We start from the raw sequence: 15,606 nt of genomic DNA, 5'->3' as shown, positions 1-15,606 counted from the left end.
GGACAGCTTTGGGTGCAGTGAATTAAGACTGGGTGCTACGATGTGCACCTCTGGCATTACTGCATTATTGTGTGGTGCCCACAAAATGCCAAGGCATCTGCAATGAATAGCCTTTGGAGGAATAAACAGCAGCCCCTGCAACCAGCTTTAATTTGTCCCTCACAGTCTTTTCTTTTCTCTTTAGCTGTCATTTATGCCTCATTTTTAAGTGATCTGTAAAAATAAGATTAAATTTAATTCTGTTTCTTTTCCTACACTGAATTTTATTTCTAATGAAAAATTTAAATATATTAGATCTAATGCAGTTCTGCTGCACTCTAATGGAGACAGCAAAGCTGAACTCACCCTACTACGATTGAAATAGCATTGTATTTGCTTTCTTCTTAAGTAATGCGACCTTTGATGAGACAAATAAGTGATTAACATGTAACAGTTTGAAAATTTAAATTCATACTTAAGTAGCTAAATATAGTGCCTGAGATGCTTAAAATGTATTCTATAGATTTTCATAGCTAAACTATTTGTTCCATTCCATCTATTTTTTTCTTTATATTTGTTTTGTTTTAGATTTGGGAGACTGCACTCTGTATCTAAAAAAAATAAAAAACGTTTTTTGCAAATTTGCACTCTGTGCTGACTTCCGATGACATCTGATAACAAAATCTGGTTTGGTTCAGTTTGCTAGTCTATAATCTCATTTTCTTTGGGAACTTTGGAAATATTCTGAAGTGTGAAAAGCTGCCCTACTACCTTCTGCCAAACACCTTCTTTAGTTTTTTCATTAGTAATATCACTTAAATGAAAACTTCTTTTTACTTTTCTCACACTTTATTTTGAGTTTCTTCTTTTATTATGGCAGATGCTGATTCAGGCTGAAATACAGTGATTGAAAAATATAAAATCCTCATTTCTTATTGCATGTAGTGGAGCAGGTGAAGCAGGACAGTGGACGTGATTTCCTTTTGAGCTCTAATAGCTGATAGTCAGGAACTAAGGACTCCTTATGAATAAAATAGTATTGAATGGCATATTGAAAATTACTTATAATTAATCAAATAATAAATTTTAAAATAATTAAGGTAAAATGGAAGGTTATAAGTGAAAAACCATGCCTTAGCACTATACAGAAGATGGGAAAACAAAAATATATGGACCAAGTCGAACTATGATATTCTATAAATATTTATTTTAGATACTGTAACACTTGAGGTAAATGTATTGAATGAATGAATTAGCGAAGTATATTAAAATAAATGATGGTCCAGATGTTTCTCTCACTGTAGGCTATAGCAGTATGGTTATAATTATGCAATAACAGGCAATGCAAAAGAAATTTAAGACAGGTTTGTCAAGCTTTGTCTGTCACATTATTTCAACTTGCCTTTCAGTTCATATATACAAATTGACTCTCAAAATAAAGCTTCCCAGAAAACCTTTGTCAAATGAGACAATGAGGCCTGTCCCCACACAATAATTTTCCAATTAATTTATATCTATCTTATGCAGATAAAAGGAGTACAATGTAAAATATTCCAGAAAAAAAGAGAGATAGCAGAACCACCCCCTCCCCAACATGTTTAGATCTAGAGATTGCAGAAATAATTTTATGTCTGGAGTAGATTAAGGAGTTAACTGTTATAGGGTAATGTCCAAGCCAGGCAATTCAAATCAGCTGTTGGAGAAGTTCCTCTTGTGACTGTCTTTGCACAACTGACAATGATTTCTCAGCAAATAACATTTTCCTGCCAAGTTAGGCAACTGTTTCTCAAACTTCATATGGACACATGCATCTGTTAAACTCCTGCCTTTGTGCATGTCCTGTGTGTACTCTCCAACCCATAGAGAAACAGCTGAGGTTGAGGATGGTGAAGTGAGGAATGGCTATGGTGTTTATCCCAGTCAGTGATCAATGCAGTGCCTGTGTTGAGCTGGCAGAAGCCACTTTGTTTTAACTATTGCAAATGCTGGTGTTTGGATTGCCTTTTGTAGGCTGCAACCTAAACAGGGAGAAACAGCTCTAAAACCATCCCTCCTGTTTCCTGCTTCTTTGAGCTATTCAGAACAGCCTGTGTCTGTGACACACAAAATAGCTGCTAAACAGCAGATCCAGCTCCATGCTTAACAAGCATGGATATCACCATTAATTTATTTTATTTGTTTGCCCCTCAACATAATGTGGTACACTATTCTCTTATGTATTACACTGCAATGGGTTAATATGAATTGGAATGCTGTAATTCTCAAGTCAGCATTTAGCAGATCCTCAGAAATGATGTCAAAGATCAAGTATGCTCTACCAATGCTTTGTCTAGGGAAAAGATTTCACATGATAAGTTTGTTAGAGAATAAATAATACATCTCTGCAGTGTGATGGAACTCTTCAGTATCTTAAATTATCAAGAAATAATTTAATTGAATCTTCATTTTAAATTGTTCAATTACAGAAAAACTTGTGTATTTATGATATGAATTCTGCTGCAGAACCAGACTATATATTTCTGGTGCTAAATTATTTTACGGGTTTTTATCTGTATTAATGAAACAAGGTATATGTAGTCACAATCCCTAGGTCTAAACATGCAACTTCTAAACCATGCTGAGATTCAGTGTAATTTGACAGTGTAATTACAAACAGAAAGTAAGTTCTTCGTTAAATTTGTAGAAATAAGAGGAAACCTACTTTGGTGTCCATTGAAGAGAAGCATATTTTGAAACTAAGTTGACACAACTTTTCAGGTGTCAGAGAAGATAACCACAAGATAAACAGCCCACAAAATCTTTTCATAATTGCATTTGCTGCATGTAGATTTGTGTATTTCCAAGTTTGCATGAGCATATATCAAAATAAAATTGTGGTGTGCGTGTGAACATGAGAGAATGGGTTATTATGATATGATATAATTATATCTCATATAACTTTATCTTTTCCTTCACATGATTATTCCAAATATTGTTTCATTTTTTTCCTACTGCTTTTCTTAGTGTTTTTTAAGAATAGTTTCATGCTTGTGTTTTGGCTCCAAATTTGTTTGATTAAATGTATTTTAAGGATTGCTACATTAACTTTTCCCTCTATAATGTTTTTATATTCCTTTTCTTTTTACCATGGTGTGTATTTCTGTATTTTCCATCTACACTCATTTCAGAAAAGCCCAAGATCAGAAGTTGCAAATAAAATTGCACTGGAAATGTGGGAGAGAGTAGAGCTTTTAATGATACTACTGGAGTAAATAGATGAATTTGATGATTTTTGAATTTAGAAATTAGAGATTTAGGGTCTATATTCTCAAATGGGAAAATCTAAGTCTGTTCTAGGTATATTAATAGAGATTTGATTATTTAATTCTTCCTGGCTTGTAACATTTCTAAAAATCATCTGACTATGTTATATTCTCCACAACAATGTGTTATCTGCTGTGGCCTGGATTATAACTGAATTAATCACTGAAATGGGAGAAATTGTTTTGTAACAACAAAAAATTTATAAAGGTAAAATGGCACTAAGCATATTTTACACGTGGTATTTCTTCTTTCAGACACTCTAGTTTCTGTAGTTGATATTTTTCTTGACCTTCTGATCCGGCAATGATGATTTTATGAGATCTTATTCAAGTATGTATAGATATTTTTGCTGAGAGACATGCAGGAATTATGTAGCAAATATGCAGACCAGCATGCAACTCTCTCTCATCATTCTAAAGGTTGGGGTGTCGATGGGGTTTGGATCAAACTCATTTGGAGAAATGGATTCCTCTTTTCTCCAAGTTATTTGACCCTTCAGGAATGAGACTGTAAACTCTGAAAAAATTAAACAAGGTTAGTTTTGGTTTCCTAAGCTTTTTTAACAGGAGAAAAGAGAACTAGGGGACAAAGCCAAAAAAGTACATAAGCTTGTCCAGGCTGCACATTGCAAAGCCTAATATCTAGCCTGGGTATTGACTTTCCCCTCATCCCATCCACCCCTCCTGAGCAGAATCCAAATCCAGAATTCCAAATTAGTGTTGGAATGAGATAAAGAGTCAAGAAAGGTGATAGAAGCCAAGAAAATACACATGCTAAACTTCCTTACACTTCCCCCTGGGAAATAGTATATAGAGTTGTTCGTGTGATGCAGCAGGCTAAGAATAAAGTTCTCTCCTCACAGGTGAAATGTTAATTTTGAGCCACTGTCTAGCAGCTGGGGCAATGGCTCCCAGACACCCTGGCTGCATGAATGGCCCCATTTTGTTCCTGGAGAGGCACATGCCAGAGTTGCCTTTGCCGTGGCAGTTTTGTGAAGGGTGATGAATCTGGTGTGCCCTAGCCATTATTTAAACATAACTTTTGAGATCAGGCCCCTCAGCTTGTCTGTGCTTGGTTTCAGGATTGTAAATGAAGCTTAGGTGCAAACAGAGTAGGTGCAATCTGGGGAGCTCCTGGCATGCACAGCAGGGGAAATACAACTACTTGCTTATTTTAAAAGTTAAGAAAGAAGGGGCACAGTGGGTTGGGATGGGCCAGCCATTGTGTAAGGCTGCTGGATGATGTTTTCAGGTGCCTGAAAGTATGTGTTTTGTTTTTTAATGCACATACATATGACTGTGTATATCTATCTATATATGCACAAACCCATATTCAACAGTGCCAGGGCATGGGACTGAGGACTGGCAGTCAGACACTTGTCAAACTGGTTTTGTAGAGGTCCATGATATGGTTTTGACCTGGGTGGATAGGACAGGTAATACACTTCGTGCAGAAAAGAACCCTCCCACCATCCTGGGAAACTTCTGGTTTGATTCTTTTCAGGGTGGAGAAAACATCACCAAGATTTGAACCATTATTGACAGTTTTTGGCTCAACGGAGTGTATTTTTTACAGAGTGGAAAACTTTTTCCATTTAGGAAAATCTTAAGATTTTCCCCCTGAGAAACACAGAACACATGTCATTGACATTGATTTTAAGTGTGTTTGCACATTGTCTTCTAGTCTGCATTTCAAATACTGTTTATTGTATTCACCATCAGACCTCAGAGATGCTCATTCCTGAGTAAATGCAATTCTTTGCTCTCAAGAGATAAGCACAGAATAAAAGTATTGATATTACCTATTACAGCGACCTGATGAAGGTCTTCAGGGTGAGAAAGAGACGGAATCTTGTTTGATGATCAGAAGGCTGGATTTATTGATATATGATATGTAATACATTATAACTATACTAAAAGGAATAAGGAGAGAGGTTGCAGAGGCTGCTAAACTAAGAACAGCATAGAAAAGAATGCATCACAAAATTCTGTGTCCAGGGAATCTGTCCCTGAGCTTACTCCTATGATTGGCCCTTAATTGTAAACACGGAACATGATCCAATCACAGGGGCACCTGCTACATTTCACAGCAGCCGATAACAATTGTTTACATTCTTCTTCTGGGGCCTCATCTTCTCAGAAGATGAACTAATCCCAAAGAAAGAATTTCTATGAAAAAATGTCTGCGACAATTACTTGGGAAAAAAAAGAGAAATGTGTCTTACATTGCAAGAATTTATAAGAATGAAATAGAACAATGCACATCTCAATTCAAATGATAAAATGATACCACAATGTTTTCAGCTAGATAAATTGTTGTGCTCTTAATGATTCAGCTGGAGTTGGGCCAATAGGGGCCCATACAAGGAAAAGGGCTTTGGAACATCCAAAATTTCATTTTACTGTAGAGTGGACTGCAACTGGACATGATATGAGTATTTTTAACAAATACTGATTTCACAACCAGGTTTCCTTTTTGGATATATTTATAAGCTTTTATGTTGTTAAAATTTTTGTGTTTGAAAGCACCATGCAGGGACACAATAAAAGACTAACATATGAATGGTTTTGATAAATTACTCTAGTTTGCAGGAAATGCAGTACAATGACACAACAACATCACTTTAAAAAGTTTATTTATAATGAGGCTAATAGCCCCCAGCTCCAGGATTAAAATGAAAATCAAAGTAATGTGAAACTTCTCTGCCTGGCCTCTGACACTTCATTATATTTATTTTCATTGTGATGTCATGTAGGAAATTAGGTGATAATTTAGGGTCCTATTTGTGGTAGGTACTATATAAACAGCAAGAAGAAGGAAGTCCTTGACCTGAAGGACTTTTAAAAAAGGACAAGAGACCATGCAGAATCAAAAGGGCAAGGAGATATTGAGGCTAATTGAGTTAGAATGGTAGGCTATTTTCCAGTGGCTGCCTGGGTATTGACTAGTTATTTTGGGGTTTTCTTTTTAGTTTTTTTAAGGTCATCACAAAAAGGTACTCTAGAAGAAGAGGTAGGAAAGCAAAGGAAGGACAGCACAGGTCTATTAAAGGAGCACCTTCTGTTGAAACCAGCTGTGTGGGAGGGAAACAGCATTGTAGATGCAGCAGAAACAGGAGTAGAGCTTTCCATTCTAATTTGGAGCTGAGAAATACCTTTAGAAAGTCTTTGAAAACAAAGGTCAGGAGAAGTAGATAAAATAGATTGGAGTTTAGAAGGTAGCAAAATGTTAAATCTCTGGAGAAAGAGGATATTCTTTTCATGAATTTATTTTGGGATTGTGTAGAAGGAAGGAGATTGGGTTTTTTGTATAGTTTTTTCCCATTTTAAAGCAATCTGTTGAAGGAGAGTGGGCAAGTTTGTGCTTGTATCTGTTGGCAGAAAACAGCTTCAAAGGCAGGAAGAGTTTCCTGAGTTGGGGTCCCTTTGTCAGCAGTGATAATGATAGAGGATATAGGGAGACAGAATTTACTTGATGGCTTTTAATTAAAACCAAGTACATATTTATAATTATTTCCTGGACTTCATGGCAGCCTATAATTTGCTCTTATTCATCAGGGAAGTAAAAGAAAAGATGAATTTACTTACTAATTTGACTAATTTGCACTGTTAGTCCAATTTACTGACATTTTTTTTTAATTGATGAAAAATATTGTCTTTGTAATTTGAATGGTTGGTGGTATATTTTTGCTTTACACTGGTTTTATACAAAGGAAGAGGTTGGGTTTTCACTTTGGGAACACTTCTCATTCCACTCAGTTTGCATTTCATTTTATCTGTAACCTGTTTCTTTTCACTCTATAGCTTTTTAGAGATATAAACAAGATGACAAGTGAAGCACAGTGCATTTTCTTGACGCTGAGTATGGTGAAGGGCTGAGTCCTAGGAAGAGTGCCACCTTGTAGCCACTAAAGTAGCAAGTTGAATGAAAGGAGGGATTTGTTTTGCACTAAACTCATCTGTTTTGTGAAAAAGGGCACTCTGCTTCAATGCCTTTCCACTTGAATTTATGGCTCAGGGAAAAGCATACTATTTGCTGAAACAGCAATATATGCCAAAGTACAGATATATGTCACATCTTCTGCTTATGTAAAGACTTCTGAAAAATTCTTCCATTTAGAGATTAACTAGGCCCATTTGCTGCTAAAAGAATTATTTGTGATGTGGTCATTTACTTGGGTCATAGGACTGTGGTCAAAATATTTTGAAGCAATGAAATGGAAAAGGAGAGGAAATAAAATCTGTACAACAAAACATTATTTTTATTCAGTGTCCTCTCCCTACCCCAAAATCCCCAACTGGCTCTTCCCTAAGAACACAAACTTCTTAAAAAATGAGCAGATGTAAGGACTTGACATCATCTCAGAAATAGAGGGTCTGTCTTTATGTAATGAAATAAAGGCAGACAGCAATAGGAAGCAATTATTGAATAATAAGGTCACAGTTTGTGCTGGGGAGTATTCATGCTTTGGGCAGAAGCTTCTGTCCTTCCTATGGCAATATAAAGGCTTTCTTTACACCTTGGTGTCCAGGGAGTTTCTCACTGCGTGTTAGCAGAAATGGTAACTATAAATTAACAGAGACAGTTTGCTGAATTTTGTTTTCTACTCCATGATAGGGGTGAAAATACAGTAAAAATTCTCTCTGAATTTAGAGAGGATATGAACATTCATAGCTATTATTTTCAATTATTTAATGATTATATGATTTATCACAAACCTGAGAAGGAGAACCCCAAGGCACATTTTGACTGACATATTCTGTGAAGGAAAGGTTTCCTTGGGTACTGTTGCAGGGGCTTTACTCTAGATGTTTTCATGGCATAGCCAGTTGCAAACATCAGCTTAAGGTGTTGAAGAGCTATGAACTACCTGTCAGGACCTGCAAATTGGCCCTGAGGGGTGTTTGGGATCACAGCTCCATTTATCAGCATTCCCTTCAGCAACCAAGTCATATTTGGGTATAAACTAATCCTTGGTAAGTATTTAGTCACTTGCTCATCCCCGTACCTATTAATACACCTATACACATGTGCATCTACCTACACATGTGGATATGGAATTTTATCACAAAGTAGAGGCATCTAGCTTACTGTTCTCCTTAATCTAAGTTCATTATACAGCTAGCAGAGAAAAAACCCAAACACCCTAGAGGGTGATTTAATATACCTAAAATCTGAATCACTCTTTGAAAGTGATTCATACTTCTTCACAGACTAAAACACTCGAGGATGAGCAAAGTTATGTACCTGGAGTATGAACCTGTACTGACTCTCCTTATCCTGTTAAACTTTTCCTTGAATATTAAAGAAGAATAATTTTTTCCATTTCTCAACACTTTTGCAATGGCTGTGATTCCTTCTCAAAGAGCAAATCAAATTGAAAGTAGAAACAAGAAAATTAATGCAGTTAAGAAAAATCCCCTGAGCTTCCATATTGTCACAGTTTAGACAAAATGAAATGTTTTGTTTAGCCTTTAAGATTTCGTTTTTAATACAATTATTGAAGCATAATTTACTTACATTAAAAAAAAGAAAATAAGTTAAAATGTAAGTGGAGTTTTAAGATATCCTTGAAATATTTTTCTCAAATTCTATTTGTCCTTATAGCAATTACATTTTCTTGTGGAAAGTTTGACTTTGTATCATCTCCTGGAATGATTTTTTTAAATAAAAAAATTCCTGACCAAAGTCTACTTCTACTAATTTATTTTATTTTGCTCTAGAGTGATATTTCCATTCTCTGCAGTTATTCCTGTTTCCATTGCAGAGGCTATGAAATTATCAGTTCCACAAAGGTTTATATGCAATCATACGTAATGAGACAGTTTTCCAAAATGCAGTGTAGAGTAGCAGCTTCCAGCTATTGATGTGGAAATGTTTACTTTATGTGGGAGTTTATACTTTCTGCACAGCCATTGGGAGTCATAAATGCCTGACTTTATGAAGATGCATATATTCCTCTGAGGGGGGCTGGGAGTATCCTAGAGTGGGAAAGTTGTGGTGGCAGCAAGAGAGCCCTGGGCTTCAGGAGCCAAGGAAAGAAGGAAGGAAACACTAAGTGTGCATATGCTGGTACACGTGGAATATTGAAGTAGGATGCACTTGTGGATATTTGGGTATTTGAAGAAGGAAAGGGTAGAGCCATGGCTGATTCTTTACTTCCACCACACTGGCACAGAATGGGCACCCACAGACACAGGTTGTATCCGGGTCTCCTTCTGCCTCCTCTGATGAGTGTATACAAAAAAAAAAAAGGTGGAGATTTAGAGAATGCGAGTTAAAGAAAGATTAAAAGTCCCTTGGCATTTCAAATTAGAAAAAAATATGACATTGTTTTTATCAAAGATATGAAGTAAGCTTGTAGATTGCATGTTGAATTTGAATACCTTTTAATTTGTGTCTGCATTTTGGTCAATTTCAGGTACAAAGCAATTGTAAATCCCATGGACATCCAGACCTCCAGTGCAGTGCTGTGGACTTGTCTCAAAGCCACTGCCATCTGGGTAATCTCCATGCTCCTGGCAGTTCCTGAAGCAGTGTTCTCCGAACTGGCTCACATCAATGACACCGATAATGCCACCTTCACAGCATGCATACCATACCCCATGACGGATGACATGCACCCAAAGATCCATTCTGTGCTGCTTTTCCTTGTGTATTTCCTTGTCCCTCTTGTAATTATCAGTATCTACTACTATCATATTGCAAAGAGTTTAATAAAAAGTGCTCACAACATCCCTGGGGAACACAGTGAGCATTCCAAAAGACAGGTAAGCAATTATTTGCTTTTTACATCCTGGTGAAAGATTTGTGTGCTGTATACACTTATGAATGAAAGTGAACAAATTATAACATCCAAGTTGTTGGATTTTGCAGAGCATTAGTTCAGTTTCCACATGAAATAAGGCAAGGATTTTCTCAAGATTTTCCTTGTTTTCACGACTACTCAATATTAAGCCCAGTATGTAAATGAATATGAACAAGGAAAATTATAAATTCAGTGCCATGAATGCTCATTCCTAACAGCAAATGAGATTGGTATATATGTTTGTATGTGCTGTTACTGTAACCATTGCTTGTATTCTTACTGAGGAATGATGTTTTTGTAGTTAATGATGGTGGCTTCACCCGCCTCCATAGGCAGTCATTTTAGGAAAGAAATCACACATAAATGTTTTGAGAATTTTCCCTTTTTATTTGTGCTTGGAAATGACAAAACTGACATAGGCAGGGAAAACTTAGGGGATCTAAGATCCTTTTCAGATTAAGGAGTGCTGGAAACATGAACATAGAGCATTAAATGATTTTTTTTACTTGGATACAGTACTGAACTTGCACTTTTCTAATATCTTTTCTGTTAGAGATGCTATAAAACTCCTGGTATAGATTCTGTATATCTTTGAGACAAACCATTTTAAAATGCTAGGCAAAGCCAATCTTCCCCGTGAGGCACAGGAAGCAACAAGATAGTAACATTAGCAGGAACACACATATGTACAAACAACAGCTTTTGCAGTGAAAGTGCCTCAGCTGCTTTGCAAAAGCATTAGTATTGATAGAGAAAAATAATTATGCCAATTTAAACAGTTTTGAATTCTTTTCTCTGCCAGTAACTTAGAAAACTACTTTCATACTCTCAGAAATTTCTTTGCATGCACGCATTCTTTTTAAAAGACTACGTTCCTTTACGTCCATTTTGAGCAACATTTCATTTCTACTCTAGTCTGTTTCTTGTCAAAAGTGCATATATATTAGCACTTCATGTATTATTTTATTTCCCTGTGAAATATAGAGAGCCTTTTGGCTGAACCCTCTGGATGGAAACTATATTTAATTTATACCACATTTCTGAATTCACGTGTATTTTCAAAGTAAGAATACATTTTTTTCATTCTACTTAGTTTTTTTTTTTTTTTTCTCTTTGTTAATCTATGAGGCTCTGAAGAATAGAAAATTCTGGTGGACTTACATATCTCCCAGAAAGAGGAAATAAATTCAGGCCATTGCTATCAGTTCATGTTTCTTTAAGCCAAGTGTGATATTCACACTATACTTCTGCACCTTTTAGTCTGCTCTAGCAATCTGTCTGAGTGCGAATGCTACCAAATTTGAATGTTGGAGTTTTCCCATCTATTTTGATTTCCCCAGTTTTTTGTTTTGATAGACCCAAGAAAACAATTTAAAGATTAATTTCACAGATTTTGAAAAAAATGTTAGAATAAATTCACTTGTTTGGATTTTTTTCCCCCAGAAAATTGAGCAGAGTAGAAAACTTTCCTTCCTCTGCAAAACTTTCATACCTGATATACACAACAAATCTTTTAGGAGAAATATGGGGAAACTTTCTGTTTCTCTTTGGGGCCTTCTACCCAGCCAGTTTATCTCCCCCTCTCAGTTTGGAACCTCTGTGTAGGCTCTTATTGTGCCATCTTTTCAGCCATTCTCAGTATCTACAATGTAATCTGCTATGCCTTAGCACTGCAATTAAGGTACATTTTGTGATGTTATTGCAATTAATGGAACCTTCCATCTTACTCTGGAATTAAGATCCTTTAGATGGCGTAATACAATTTTGGTGGTTTCCCCAGGAGAGAGGTGCAAGCTGGGATCCTCAGTGAAAAACAAAGGGATATAAGTATCACTGTGTAGCTAACACCCTAGTCATGTGGATCGAAGGATACCTCTAGATTTTGAAGCCAGAACCTATTTCTAAATAGCTTCCTAACTAAAACTTAAGTTTCAAGCCAAGCACTGAGATCTCATCAGAAAAGGTTATGTTTCACAACACCCTTTGGTGCATGCTTACAGGCTAAAAGCCAGTGCTTCCTGGGGTCATGAATCACCCTTGCTGTGTGTATCATATAGAAAGAGCAACCTTCTGTAACTGCAAACAGCTAAGAGAGTTCACTGAATGTTAACTGAAAGAGGAAAAGCAAATGAGATAGCAAAAGTAATTCAGGCCCTGAAGGAAGCGTTTTTGCTGGCCTTACTCATGACAATTGCCGAAGCTGATACAGGAAAATGCTCCATATTTTAATGAAACCTGTTATGTGGGATGGCTCTGTGTGTTGTTGTTCATTTGGGTTCTCTTCATCTTTTTAGATGGAAACTCGGAAGCGTCTGGCAAAAATTGTTTTAGTTTTTGTTGGCTTCTTTGCTATCTGCTGGTTTCCTAACCACGTGCTATACATGTACAGATCCTTTAATTACAATAAGATTGATCCATCGATGGGACATATGGTTGTTACCTTAGTGGCCCGAGTTCTAAGCTTCTGCAACTCTTGTGTCAACCCATTTGCACTGTATTTCCTCAGTGAGAGTTTTAGAAGACATTTCAACAACCAGCTCTGCTGCAGGAAGAAAGCTCAGAAAGAGAGATCTGCCAGCTACTTGTGCAACTCTTCTGCCATTCAAATGACTTCCCTGAAAAGCAATACCAGGAACACAGTGACTACCATGACACAACTGAATGGGCACAACTTGAAACAAGAAATGTCGTTATGATCTAATGAGTGTGATTTTTGACTGTCAAGCAAATCTGAACTTTTCCTTTGCAGCTTGTAAGTCACTTTTGGCTCTTGTTCTTAGACAGTCCTCAGAAGAGAGGCTCTGTTAAATTCTGGCCAATATGAGGTTATTTCACACCATCTGACTCTTAGAAGTGAATAGTATGTTTAATTGAGAAAACAAAACTGACTGACATAATATTGTACATTAAAAGAGATGCTGATATATGTTTTACATAAAGGAAAGCAGTGTATCTGATAAAACATTGCTTTAAAAAGTATAGATTTTCTGATATCAAAATATGTATTTTTAACTGAATATTGATCCAGGGTCATGTATTGCTTTAATAGAGTTTGCATGACTTTAGTTCTGTTATGTGTGTGCTAGCTTTGATGATTAAGACTGTTGGACATTTTGGATTCCATTAAACTTTTATTTTTAATTTATTTTTTCTTTAATCAGCTCACATGTCAGCACAGGTAGTCAAATTGACACAATGACTGAAGCTTATTGCCACTACTTGTACAAGGCTGTTCATATAAAAGTTTGAAGAAGGGTGTCAGAGCTGAATCCCCCCTTACAGAGTGGGATAGAAACTGACAAATAATCATTCCCAAGCCAGGTGAGAGGTTAGCTTTCATGTCTGAGCTCCAGAGAGAAGGTGCTCACAGTGTCTTTCTTAGAAGGGGCAGTAATTTGCAGACAAAGGCACCTTGTGGAAGTAATTTTTTTCTGGTCAGTTCGTGAGCCAAATATAATTTTAAGTATGTTTTTCTTTACAGTTGGGTGGAACTGCTGCAGCACAGATCTGTCTCTGTCACAACACTGTATCCTGTTCTTCTGCAGTGACCTCTCTAAGGTGAATACTAGAGAGTACACTAGAAATTTAGATTGGACTTTGGAATTAGTTGCTAGTCTTATAATTTCAAAAGCTGAAGTGCTAATGCAGTGTATCTGTTCATTGTTCCCTTTGTCCTTAATAATACACTTGCACTTATTTAGTTCTGTTTGTAACTCAGTGCATCACCTGAAGTTCAAAATTTCTTTTGCAATTCCTCTTTTTTCAAGACTAGTTATATCCCTACCCAAATTTCTAAAGCAATGAGAACTTATATTGATGTAAACTGTAAGTGTTCTAGCTAATTATCTAGGAAAAAAATCCCCAGTTGTAACCACTCAACAGGGAAAGGAACAGATTGAAGTTCTTAATGTCAACCAGCAAGGTCTAGCTGGTGAAACCTATAGGAGGATGTAATGCACTTAAAGTTGTGTGCTGCATTCAAATGAGAAAACTTGCTAAGTTCAGTTTAGACTGGCTCCATATGACCTACCCGAGCTGGTTGCAGTTGCCCTGTGGCTTCAGTGGCTCCTTAGAAGTCTTTATACAAAGGAGATGACTAACATGAATTCTAAATCTATGTGGAATGGCTAAGAAAGTGGTTGTTTTGTCATAGTTTAGGAATGGAATTCCCCAGTTTAGTGTTCCCACTGAAACACTCCAAACCATGTGCTGCTGTCTCACTCCACACTTCCCTCTCCCCTGCAGTGGTGTGGAGAGGAGAAATTGGAGGCACAAAAGGTACATATCAAGGGTTAAGATGATAACAATTTATTAGAAACAGCAATGAAATAAGCAACAAACAGTAGCAACAATAATATTAATAACAAAGTATTATTAAAATTAATAACAAGGAGTGAAGGATTCATATGCAATCACTTACCACAGGCAACCTGGCGCTTCCTGGACCACTTAATTCACCATTGGCCTGATTGGAAGGAGCCCATCCCTCCCCTGCCCCTTGCTTTGGCATGAGAGGGTATAGAGTAACCCCAAGGTCCTGGTCCTGTCCCTCCTGGCAACTGCAGAAATGAACCCTTTTCTGGCTGGAACCAGGACACATCCATAACTGCCTAACACTGCCTCATCCTTCTTTTTCTTCATTTTGCCTCTTCTCTTTCTTCTTGCCTTACTTCTGAGAACATGCCCACCTGTTCTCAGAAGTACTTTTAGTTTTATATCACTAGTTCTTCCTGGATGCCAGACAAAGTTTTGGATCCTGCTCTTCTGATCAGTCTCAAGTGGTTTTCACTCACAAATATTTAACACCTGCAAAGCACTAATGCTTAAAGTCTTCCTTTGTCAATTCTTGGTGTTTATCATTGACTGTGATCAAGTTTTCTGTTATTTCTGCTGGGGTTTTTGTGGTTCCCTGCTCCTCATTTTGTTTGACAATCTTTCTACACTGCATAGCCTTTCACAGTACTTCTAAATCCATTGTAGTTTTTATTTCCAAAATGAATTTTTCTGATGTGAACCTTACCAGATGGTACAGGTGCCCTACTGGAAAAATAGTAATTAATTTGTAGTAGATTTGATGTTTCTGTTTGATTCATGCTCTCCCCCTGCAATGTCTTAAATTGCTGTGTGTGGTATGGACAGCATGAACCAGCTTTCTGGCACAATGGAAAGCTACAGTCTGTTCCTTTTTGTTGAGAGGGGAAGGTGTTCAGAGGTAGACTATAACTCCTTGTCAGGAAATCAGCACGGTTTTGCTTCATTATATCCCAGACCTAATATGCAAAGTCTGTTTCAAGTAAGTAAACTAAATTTTATATAGCTCCTTTCAAATTCTTGTAGCATGGCATGGGGGAATGAGTTAATCTCTCTGGAGATTTACTAGGAGTGTTGCTAACCCCCTGTGCACATTTTGGAAGTGTCTGTTATTGTGTTTTTGTACATGTTGTATATAAGCTGTATGTATAAAGCTATTTTCAGACAACTCTGCTTGCTAACAATTAAAATGATAGTAGAATGCA

The 15,606-nt window shown here is 36.8% G+C and overlaps 1 protein-coding gene across 2 annotated transcripts in view; it reads left to right on the top strand.

Annotated features, from left to right (window-relative positions):
- The window catches only part of NMBR (neuromedin B receptor), a 20,704-nt gene extending 5,098 nt beyond the window's left edge, over positions 1–15,606 (top strand). The window contains exons 2-4 of one of the 2 annotated variants that reach the window (XR_003381166.2): positions 9,704–10,052; positions 12,385–12,842; positions 13,572–15,606. Coding sequence is in view for 1 of the 2 variants with exons in the window: in XM_005490263.4 (XP_005490320.1) it covers positions 9,704–10,052; positions 12,385–12,786 (751 nt within the window). In the remaining variant the exon portion in view is untranslated. Of the gene's footprint in view, positions 1–9,703; positions 10,053–12,384 lie in introns of both variants that reach the window. The other variant, XM_005490263.4, reaches the window with a different exon arrangement.

Source organism: Zonotrichia albicollis, chromosome 3, assembly GCF_047830755.1.
Source record: "Zonotrichia albicollis isolate bZonAlb1 chromosome 3, bZonAlb1.hap1, whole genome shotgun sequence".
Lineage (NCBI taxonomy): Eukaryota > Metazoa > Chordata > Aves > Passeriformes > Passerellidae > Zonotrichia > Zonotrichia albicollis.
The sequence above is the reverse complement of the archived record's forward strand: the minus strand, read 5'-3'. Positions and strand labels throughout refer to the sequence as shown.